Below are 12,547 nucleotides of genomic sequence, written 5' to 3' on the forward strand. Positions count from 1 at the left end.
AATTTTGAAATCTTATAGTTATATATAATTATAATTATGGATTGAAACGTATATATGGAAACGTACGTTATGGATTAAAGTACATACACCTCTGAGGCGTATGTACTATTTATGTCATAGAGAAGTAATGGTACAAAGTAACAGTGAGTGTTACGGAGTTCATATAAGTTTCGTGATTAACTCCCAACGAATAAAATTGTACTCAGGAATTAAGTGACAGTGCACTTAGACATTAATGATGCAGATTTAGTACCTCAATAAAAACCCAACAATGGTTGCTTGTGTGTAAAAACCGCCTTGTACAAATATCCCCACTATGTTAGTAGACTTCTTAGCTATTATACTCAACGCTATTTTTGTGCGATGTATATTTGTAGAATGCACTCAAAATCAAAGCTTCACCGGTAAGTTTGTTTAACAATGCATTAAACTCCTCTTTTCAAATTAGTAGTAAGAAGCTTGTAAATAATTATAACACTAGTATCCGAATATAATTACCTCTGCCTAATACATTTTAAAATACATATTTGCAATACAGCTATGTCTGTAACAACACAGTAATTAATAAAATTAATACTTTGGAAGGGAAAATTTATTGTTTTATTTTCAATTGCAATATATAAATTTAAATAGTAGCCTGTGTTTATAAGGTTATACATATTATTATGTTTAAAGGTTGTTTACTACTACCAATTAGGGCTATAGTTAATGTGAAAATAAATATTTGAAAACATAGGTAATACATTTAACCCAAATTTAATTGTGATCCGATATTTTCAGTTCTAGAGAGATTAAAGAATAATTTCATTGTTGTAACAGACAGCATCCAATAGTGAACAGTTAGACTTTAAACCACTCTCTTTCCAAAACATTTGGATATAAATAGTGTTTATTTTGCCTTTGATAATGCAATTTTTCCAGACTTTTGGGAAAGCTAAACGTAAAGCTGAGCCATCGGAGAATCCGTCTACTCTTAAACACACTATTGCATCTTTCAAATGCTTATCTTGGTTTTTCTAGTTGGTATGGCAAACAAATTTTAATAGGAAACTGCAGCCTTTTAAACCGACACTGGTAGTACGATGAAATCAAGGGGGCCTATGTTATAAGGACTTTTTCCCGTACAATAGCCCGTAAAGATGTTTGATTCAATATTTTCATCTGTAAAGCCTCAATTTGTAGTTGCGTGGCAATTCATATTTTTGGACTATCAGACGAAGCAGAACTATCGAAACAATGACTTTCATTAAACTGAAGTTGGTTAGATGGAATTCTAGTTGGATTTAAAGAGTAGAGAAACTTAAAAATAGGTTGTAATCTAGCTTCACAACCAAGTTTAGAGATGGATATTTTACTATCAATAGGAAGTTGGGCAGATCATTCCCAGAAGAATCATTGATCAAGAATCGCTATAAATTTTGAAGTTTGGATGGCATTTTACTTTACCAATTCAAAATTATCTGAATTCAATATTCATAATTAGTGATCAATTTTTGATACTAACATTACACATAGATATTTTGCAATATGTAATTTACAACTTAATTCACTTACGCTCTGATCTCTAATTTAACGAAGATATTCGAAAACTCTTCTGCTCAACCATTTGAGAGATACTTACATAGTGAGATTGCAAGACTTTTACTCAAACATTACTTCACAGACATGATGGCTAAACTTTTTTAGTGAATAGCTTCCCACTCGCAAAAATAGTATATCCAACAATATTGAGGAAAATCGTCATATTTAAACTTATTGTAGTATAAAAATAAGCAGTTTAATGCAATGCATTAAGATTTGCAGATTAATTTTATTTTTAGTGATAAACTCAATCGTTCCTAACATACTAATAACCTATGCACAAAGCTGTCATCAAATACTTTTTCCTCTGCCTGCAAGTGGTGTAAAAACTATCCTTTACATTTACTGTGCTTATTGGTACAGCAGATTAAAATATGATATTGTATTCTGGGGACCATTAAGCGAATGTTTTTGTATTTAGACTCCAAAAGAGGATTGCTATTATTATGTCAGGTTCTGGTCATATTTCCAAATACCTACATACTTGATATTCTACTTTTCTTTAAAAATTAGAAATAATGTTTTGTAGACATGAGCTTATTTATGTTCTTATTTTAGTATAATATTTGTCTTATGTACATGTTATCATCACTGATATAAATGACTTCTAATTTAAAAACCAGTATGTCTTAGATATTCAACTATTATCCCGCGATATATTTACACCTATAAATAGAAAGAGAGGTATTGTAGGTAACAGGCATTGCATAATAAATGGACAATTTAAAATGATTTCATCATATCAGATTTCATATAAAAAGGTTTGATCATATTTTATTTTGTTAAGAGTTGTTTGTTTTATAGTACATTTTCAAAGTACACTATAGGGAAAATATATAATCGAATGGAGAAACACCTCATCACAAACCTTATAAAATGCAAATAAGAAATTAGACATTCAAACCAATTTGGATATGTTGTTAATTTTGAAATGATAATGATAGTAATATAATGCAGTTTTGAGGTTTGGTAAATTTAATAGACACGAATCTAAGTATTCAAATACAAAACAATAATTTATGGAATGTTAAAACCATAATGGTTGTTTACTTATTATTGGGTTGCTGAGCCACTTTATAATTCATTAAATTCCATTCATTTCGATAGCGGTTTCCACAGTGTTTCATTTTGCTTATAGCTTTGAGTTCATAGCAAACCTCAAGGGGTTTTTATAGTGATTAGCGTGTAAGGCTACTGATTTTTCCGTCTTTGTTATTTATTGAAAAATTGTAACAAGTCATTCTCACCCGCAGAGAATTTGAGATTTTCCTAATCTAGTCCTTGGGAGAAAACATAAAAATACCACTATGTAGTTTATTACGTCATTTACAGCCTCAAAATAATATAAAATGTTTTTTTCAACATGGATGTTATGCCTAACAAATATATATTTTTATCATTTTTAGGCCTCTTAAACACTGTTATAAGGTTAAGGGTGAGTTTATTTAAATTTCATAGACAACTTGCTTAACTCGATTGAATTCGTTCGAACCAGGATATAATGTTTATTGTAAATTAAAGATAAATTAGAAATGGTTTGCTGTATTTGAAACCTTTTTAGGTTTTCTGAGCCGCCGGTTCTAAAATATTTTAGGGTAGCTTTTGATAGTAAGAGCGTTGGTAAGTCTGCTTATTACATTTTGAAATCTAAAGTTTTATACATAAGGATTTGGGTTTAATGAAATAAATTTAAAAATAGAATGTTTTAAATGATTTGGATGGTAGCTACTGCAATTAGGTAGTTTATTTTTTTATTACACTGAACATAAATTTCCAAACGCAACAAAACGTCAGACATATAATTCACTCGAATCAAGACGTGTATTATGTAAGGTGTAAAATCTGCGAAATTGCATTGAAGCCGCTGATAACTGCTAGTATTGATATAATAGACAAGACTAGTATTAAAATAGCTCCAGTACATATAAAACTCAAAACTAAAAATCTATTCAAGAAAGGAGGCGATTTGACGTTGCTGATTATCTACTACAGAATACAAATGGCAAGACTTGTTAATATAGTTAAAGCTTAGTAAATAGTTTACAATAATCTGATATGTACAGGTAAAATAGGTTAAAGTATACAAAGATACAATTATATACTTATCAATAAATATTTTATTAATTGTAAATTTAAAAATGTGTGTTTTATTCATCAGGTGGTACGGCTATTATTCAAAATATTACGGTGCAAAACAATGATACAGGAAAACACCCAATATCTACAATGAAACTCAGAGATATTTTAGTTACAGGTATTGTACAATATATGACTATAGTAAATATTTTTTCTGATCCTATATTATATAAATTTTCTTTGGAAATGAATCCGTAATATAAATTGGGTATTATTTTTAATGATTTTGGCTGAAAGTAATGCCAATTTAAATATTTTATGTTAACAAGTGCAGCCATATTATAGTATCCAACATAAAAACAATATGTTTGATTTGTTAGTGAAAAATTTTAACTCATAAATAAAACAATGCGCTGTCATGAGATCTAATGATGGGTGTCCGCCAGTTAAAATATTCTTATCTGTACTACGCTACGTAATATTATATTACGAACAAATTATAAAATTATATTTATATGAAATACGTTTACCACTTTAAGTTATTGGTAGTTGCATCTTCTGTATGTTGTTTATGTGTAGTACACTGTGATTGATGTGCTTTTACATTATATATATTTTAAAGGCCTACTTAATATATAGTTTTTTTTATACGGGAAAAAGTACTTAGAATGTTCCAAAATTGTTTTAAATAATTACATAATATACAAGAAGAATATTATGAAATAAAAGCTTTTAAATGTGAGAGTTAAATACTGAGAAATGACTTTAAGATATATGTGAAAACCTCTAATTATACACACCCCACTGACAGAAGCACACTGAAAGGTTCTGCACAATGGTACAGTATTTTAATTGTGGTTAATTAATTGTACTACTTCCAAGGTGTGCTATGTATCTATAATAGTTTCAAACATTATATAGTACAGATTCACTATAAGGAATGTTTATACTACTTTCGTATTTTCCAGCAGATAAGACACATGCTGTTAAAAACGCTGCAAATGGAAGTGAAAGCACTCAAATACCTCTAAGTTCTAAACAGAGCGTTATAGGAATTTTACTTGCAGGTAATGCCTAATTAGCCTCAATATAAAACATATAATTTTAATTAACTGGTAAGGTTGCATTAATTTAAATGAATTACAAATTTACATCCTAAAATTAGTAACATTTTGTACGTAAAGATCTTTTTACGTTCATAACATTCTAATTTTCTTATCCTCACTGGATCCAAGCATCACCGATAGACTAAGTGTATTTTAGTACTGTATATTTACATCATGTAATTGTAGGCATCACTAGTAACATAAATGTAATTGTAGTTATATTTTGTAAAAGCTATGAGTAGAGGTTCATCGTGGAAAGTAATCCAATTGCCATAGCTTAGCTTGAAAAATTATATTAATTAACTATTAAAATTATTATAATATTTTTTTTTGTTTATAAGGTTATAAGTATAATATTATATTTATAATCACTTATATATATAATCTATATATATATATATATATATATATATATATATATATATATATATATAAGTAGATAGTAATATGGGGTTCCTGGCGCACTTTCGGAGCCGACCGAAAAGCAATGTAAAATACTGTTCAATGTACCATAAAGGAAGCTGAGAAATAACACAGCAAATCTCAATGAAAAATTAACCGAATCTAAAGTCGTTCGTCTCCAAAAGCGATCGGTACATTACTCTGTGGAATGAAAAATTAACCGAATCTGAGCTTCTACTTTCTTAAGCTGTGCTTTGTAAAATGTTGTCAAATCTGCTACGAATAAAGGATTTATCTTAATAAAATTTAATCAATTTAAAACATTTTTACTAAAAACATACTGTACTTTAATAAAAAACTTTTCTACTAAATAAACAACATGAACTCACCAAGCTCTCTTCAGTTTCTAGCATTTCAAAAACTTACAAAGAAAGACAATTTTAACGAGTTCAACGAATTACCAAAACATTTTAAAGAACAGTTGATACTTTCCTTAAATGATACAGAATTCAAAGAACTTGTAAAGTCTTTTGCAGAAAAAACGTCTAATGGAGTGTTTTACTATCGGCAAAAAACTAAAAAAGTAAGGGATTACATATTTAATATAATTACGAAAGATATTGAAAAGAAAGTAAAAAATAAACAAACAGAGAGTTTTCATCGTTTTTTTATGACATTTTTCCCATATTATACGTTCTTTCAAGATAATCAAGACTTAATTGATGAATTTCTTAGGAATTTTTGTGAGTATCAAGATTTATCAACACAATTCATTAAAGAGCATTATAGAATTTTTCTTATAGAATATAGCCACATTTTGTGTGAAACAAAAGGTATTACTGTAGATAATATTCCATGTGATTCCTATGAAGAAAGACACCAACTATGGTTATCAAAACAGTACTATGACGTGGGGAGGGACTGCAAGTTTTAGAGTTAAGACTTTATTCTACAAAGTTAATTGTTATAATTTCTTTATCTTTAATAGTCTTCTTTCCAGTAACAACCAAGTGTAATTTATCATGTTTATTCAATTCTTTAATCTTTTTTTCATCCAAAACATTCAAAAGTCTGTTCGGTAAGTGTACTTTATAATCTTCCAACTCGGCAATTATTGTAAACCCGAATTTATCCTTCATTTTCTCCAAATTCAAAATTTTGTATTTCTTATTTTCTTCCAATTCATTTAACTTCTTATACTCTTTAAACTTACATTCTCCAATATCATTTAACTCCTTCAAGAACTCCATTTAAATAGAAAAAATTCAAAGACGGAAAAAATGAAATTCGCTAACCTTCACTCGAGAAGTCGGGGAGAATGTGAGTAAAACCGCATTCTTTTCAAGAGGTTCTTCGTTTAATTTCTCCAAATGTACTATAAAGTCATCGAGGATTTCTGGTTCAAAATCATAAACAAATTCAACATCCAGATAATGAAAAAATACAGGTAATATCTTTTCATAATAAACGTGTGTATCGATACCTACAAACCTAATGTATTCTTTGAAAAGGAAAATAATTTTGTCAATGGTTCCAAGAGATAAGTAAAAATTTTTATTCTGTTTTCTAAATTCTGTAACAAATTTTGTTTGCTTCTTGTCTCCATATTGCAATTTTGTAAGCAGGTTATTCAAATGTGTTAATTTATTTCAAAATTTCTTACGTTTAGGTCTTTCTAACAAAACTAAATTACAACCTCTACAAACTAAATATCTTTTATCGATAATTTCTCCTCTATTAGAACACTTGTAACAGTTGGCATTATACTCTTCCATTTAAACAAAAAGATTTTTTTATAAATGGAGATTATGGAACTAAGTCTGCCGAGATATAAATTTTTCAGCGCAAATGTTTGTGTTTACATTTCTACAACAGAGATAAATAGAAATAATTTCATTCTATTGTACAACTATTTAGGATATTATGTGTACGATTATAAAGATTATTACGGGAGAAATCGGGATTTTTCAGTGGTGAAAGAGTATATTTTTGAAATATTAGAAGGAATGAAAGAGAATAATATGAACATCATTAACTACTGAATTTCTCTAATATCGTTCTTAATCACATCATAGGCTAAAAATTTCTCAGAGACAACAACAACATAACAAATCGCGTTTGTAACAGCTTTTTGAAAATCCATATTGATAATTATATCGTTCTTTGAACCAGAAATATTTGTCAAACTCTTTGTTGTATCAATGACATAAATAGGTCTATTCGCTAAAAATTCTTTAGGATTGTAATACATTTCCTTATTATTACAGTAAACTTTCTTAAAATCTTGATACATCTGATACATGATTCTGAAAAGACCTCCGGAAATGTTTAAATTTTGTAATTCATCTGGATAATAAGAACCGTTCAATTTTACTCTGATATTTTTTACATCCAAACTATCAAACTTTGAAGGATTTTTTTTCTTGATTATTCTGTCTATCTGTTTGAAAACCTATGATAACGAACTTGGGATTGAAGATATTTCTATAAATATTTGTGATATCGAACGAATAAGTTGTTCCGGAAATACCTTTTTGTTCAATACATTGCTAATCTAGAAAATTAAACATAATGTTTTGACTTTTTGTAATTTCATCAATCAACCTAATTTTACTCGTGGTTTTATAATCAATCATTGGAACTCTAATAAAAAAATCTGTAATTGTTATTTTTCCATCAACAGGCATAACATTTCCAGTTGCAGTCTTCAGAATCACATCATCGTCTTCTGCTCTTATAAAACTTAGATAAAATCCTCCTTTATAGATCGGAATAGTAACATTTTCAAAAAATCCTAATCCAAAATGAGATAAATTTCCAGCTGCTTCAAAAACACCAAATTTAAAATCTGATTCAAAGCCATTAGAAGTTTGAGAAATAACATCACTTTTTGAATACGAAATAGTTCCTTTAATTGTGCTTAATTGGCCACAGTTTTCGACTTCTTCTATCAATTTATTGTGTTTTCTTACTTCAATCTTAGAAAATAAAAACGGTATAAAATTATCGATTAATCTAACATTATCAGTTCCAAGATATGCTTGACCATCTTGTTTTGTTAAAGTTCCAGAAATATAAAACTGGAAGTTAGACGAGCAAAAGTTATCTCCAAAATCAATATTAAACTCAGTTCTTTTATTCGGTTCATTCAAATGTTGTTTACTAATTGGATAGAAATTTTTAAACTCCGCCCTTTCAATATCACTAGCATATTTTCTGTAGTCCGCCATTTAATAAGAGAAAATTTAGAAATTTTAAACATCGTGTATCATTTTTTCATCGATCTAATGTACGTTTTTATAAGAAAAGATATAAATTTTAGTAAAATAATTAAAAAGATTAGAGTCATTTTTAATGATCTACTTCGTCATATTCAGGATTCTCTTCCTTAAATTTTGCGATCTCGGTCACATATTTCAATAAAATCTGCACAGGATAGTAACCGCTATCTATAATATTATTCCAATCAACTGTATCTTTATTTTCATCCAAAAACTTTATACTCAAGTGTTGATAGAGACAAAGAACAGACATATGATCTTTTAATTGATAATGTATATTTTCTTGAATGAACTCTGATGATAAAGTTTGATATTTAGCAATGTTATACCAATTCAATTTGTTTACGTATAATCTCATCATATCTTCGGATAATTCATATTTTTGAGAAATGTCATCCCAATGTTCTTTTTTCAAATCTCTTTCGTGTTGCATGATAAAAAGATCGAAAGCACTGTAATGTCCCGCCATCTCTATTTATTAAGAAAAAATTTCAAAATCAAGTTTTTATAAATTGGCTCTTTTTTGCGTTACATTCAGCACATTTTCCAGAAATTCTCTTAACTCCATTGATATTTGCGTAATATTTTATATCATTTGTTGCAGTTTTTTCTTTACATCTCACACAATATATGAGCGCCATTTATATAAGGAAAATTAGTCATCATAGCCGCCTAATCCATTAAATCTGTTATCAATATTTTCAAAAGTTTTATTAACATCTTCTTTAAATTTATTAAAGTTTTCTTCTAGTTTATTTACTTTATCGAGATATAAATCGTTGTATTCAACGAGTTTATGATCAATATTCTCAAAAGTTTTTGTGGCATCTAAACTAAACTTATCAAAAGACTGCTTATTTTTTATAACTTTTTCATTAATTTCGCCAAAGTTTTCTTCTAGTTTAATTAATTTATCATGAAGTAAAGATTGATTAGTAACTACTCTTTTAAAAACTTCACCATTTTTTCTATCGGTTTCATTAAAACCCTCTTGAAATTTAGCGAAATGTTCCAAAAAGTTTGTTATTTTTCCATAAAGATCGCCTTAATATAGATTGAAATTTTCCTCAAAATTTGTAAATTTTTCATCACAATTTTCTATAGATCTTTTACTTCTCGCTTCAAGTTTTTCATAGACTTCTGTTGTAAAATCTTTAACATGCTGTTTATGATTCTCATAATTTTGTTTTAGTTCATTAAACATTTTAATAGGATCTTCTAATTGAATCATTACAACAACATCAAATGGATTAATTCCTTTACTAACACCGCTAATTCTTTTTCCTTTAAAATCTAAGGCATTTTTAACATTCGGATCATGTAAATCAACAATATCGATGTTTTCTGATAATTTTAGAGGTTTTAAAATTTGTTCTTTAACAACAACATCATGTTTGTCAATACCAGGTCGAACACCGACAATTCTTTTCTTATTAGCCAAACTAACATAATTCTTTTCAACTTTGATTGCTTCAGTAATTTCATCAGCTTTTTCGATGTGAGACATTAAATTGGTAAATAATTTTTTTACACCATCATCAACTTCTTTTTCCAATGTTTTTATTTTATCAGCAACTTCATTTGAACTCATGAAATTTGCAAGTTTGTTATCATATTCTGCTTTAAAATCTTCAATCTCGACAGCAAACATATCTGAATCTGGAAGGTTTTGTAATAAATTTTCTAACTTGTTATCAAACTCATTTCTCAAACTATCAAAATTGAAACTATTATCTACATTTTGAATAATTTGTGTTCCAAATACGTCAAAAATATTTTGTGAATCCATATTTATTAAGTAATAATTTGTTAACAACTTCTTTAAAATCTTTACCAGTACTCAGTTCATTCAAAACAAAAACACATAAATGACCACAAATTGGGGGATCTTTATAGTCTTGAATCTGAGAATCATTGTAGTAGACGCTTGATTTTTTCAAATATTTGATCAATTCTATAGGTGGTTTGTCCTCAATTCTTCCATACGAATCAAAATAACATGCATTCTTATCATTTTTATAATAACAAATCCAATGCGTTCCACTTCCCATAATCGAGTCTAAATTCACAATTCCACATTCAAATTTCTTAACTTTTTCAGGTAATGTATCTCTCATGAAGATTCCTCTAAAATGTTTAATATTTTTGCAGATTTCTTCCAATTCCCCGAATGTTAAAGGTTTAATTTTTTTTTTCAATGTTTGATTTCACGTAATTCAAAGTTTTTTCATCTAATCCAGATCCTGTAACATCTTCCAACTCTTTATCTAACCAATTTAAAATGTTTCGAACAATAGGAATCACATCTATTTTAACGATTGGAGCAGCTTTACGAACATAAGGAACAACATTTTTAACAACTGGAATATTTTCTCCAAAATCTAATAAATCTTTCAAAAGTCCACCATTTTTAAGTTCTTTCAACTGATTATAAGAAAATTCTATTCTGGTTCCTTTATTGTTTTTCTTATGTTTTTCGAGTTTATTGTATTGTCTATTTGTTAAAAATATCTTATCTTCGCCATTTTTTAGTTGATCTATTTTAAATTGAATACTAACGGGTATTTTCTTCTTAAAAGCGGATTTTATTTTTTCTTTCTGATTTTTGCTGAAGTTTACGTTCACCTCCATTTATATAGTTAAAATTTCAAGTTCTCTTCGATTCCCATTCCTAGTTTTCTCTTCAAAAACATTGTCCAGCTGTTGGAAGCGCAACAAATCTTTCACCTAAACTAGCATCTTTTGATAAAAATCTATCCATTGCCTTATCTTGCAAAACTTTATCTGCGATATGTCTGGAATTTGTGTCTCTATGTTTTGCATAAAAAATATCGTGTTCCATAGCAGCTTGATCTAATTTATTTATACCAGGATCTCCTCTTTTTAGTCTTTTTTCGAGTTTTGTGCCAGGCCCCAGATACTGATAAGTTGGTACGTGTAATTCAAAAGGTAAATTGTTGATAAAATCATTCAAAAGTCCACTACCCTCAATCATAGATGAACTTATTGCCGGCAAAACTCGTTTTAAATATTTAATTCCATCAGGTTTTTCAATCATTTCATCAAGTTTGTTCGAAATAAAATCTTTAATCGCTTTCTTTTCGTTCAAAAAATTGTTGTTTCCAGCCTTTTCTTGAGCATAAATATAATTAATAATTCCATCGAGTTTTGTCAAATCGTCGATATATCTGTATTCAATCTTATTATCACTGTATTTTCTCACACCTGATCCTTCGATTCTTTTTTCCCAAATTGGTTTAATCAAATTGAGATATTTTTTACCTTTACTTGACTTTGGTTTCTTAGTTGATAGATCATTATTTTTGTAAATTGAATCAGATTTCCATAAAATTTCAGTATACTTTTTCAAGTCTTCTTCAGAATATAAACCGTCTTTTGCAACATCAGTGCCTGTTAATAATCTCCATAAACCTTGAGTTCCTTCATATGTTTTTTCATTAATAATGATATCATTATGCTCAAAATTCACGGGCAAATTTCCAATCATAAAACTTTTCTTTTTTCTGTCCCAATACAAACCAAATTTATCATCCTTTGCTCTAGGAAGAAATTTTTTACCAATTTCACCAATTATTATATCCGTTGTTCCAGGACTTATTGGTTCAACTATGGTAGAGTCTTCAATGATTCGAGGTCTAAATGGTGTTGAAGATGGTAATTTTGGCAATTCAAACTCAGATTCTGGTATCGAAATATCAGCAAATTGTCGTACAACTGGAACCAAATTCATCAAATTTTGATTATCGCTTAAAACATTTTCAATTTTGCCCTCAACATTTTTTATTGCAGATGTTACAGGTTGATTAATTTTTTGAATAAATTCTTGTTCTTTTTCATCAATTCGAATCTGTTCTTTAAATTCTTTGATTAATTTCTTTTCTATTTGATCAAGTTTTTTTGCTTCTTCTGAAGTTACGTTCGCCATTTATTTAGGAAAATTTTGAAACGTGGAACGTAAAAACGTGAACGTGGAACGTAAAACGTGAACACGGAACGTAAAACGTGAACGTGGAACGTGAAACACGAACGTGAAACATGAACGTGAAACATGAACGTGAAACATGAACGTGGAACGTAAAA

General features: G+C 28.5%; 1 protein-coding gene across 2 annotated transcripts in view; it reads left to right on the plus strand.

The window, feature by feature from the left end:
- Window positions 1–278: 278 nt before the first annotated feature.
- The window catches only part of LOC124366554, a 31,911-nt gene continuing 19,642 nt past the window's right edge, over window positions 279–12,547 (plus strand). The window contains exons 1-3 of one of the 2 annotated variants that reach the window (XM_046823147.1): window positions 279–404; window positions 3,740–3,835; window positions 4,626–4,724. In XM_046823147.1, coding sequence (XP_046679103.1) covers window positions 317–404; window positions 3,740–3,835; window positions 4,626–4,724 — 283 coding nt within the window. In that variant the 5' untranslated portion in view covers window positions 279–316. The remainder of the gene's footprint in view (window positions 405–3,739; window positions 3,836–4,625; window positions 4,725–12,547) is intronic. The other variant, XM_046823148.1, reaches the window with a different exon arrangement.

This window comes from Homalodisca vitripennis, chromosome 7 (assembly GCF_021130785.1).
Source record: "Homalodisca vitripennis isolate AUS2020 chromosome 7, UT_GWSS_2.1, whole genome shotgun sequence".
In the NCBI taxonomy this organism is placed as follows: Eukaryota; Metazoa; Arthropoda; class Insecta; order Hemiptera; family Cicadellidae; genus Homalodisca; species Homalodisca vitripennis.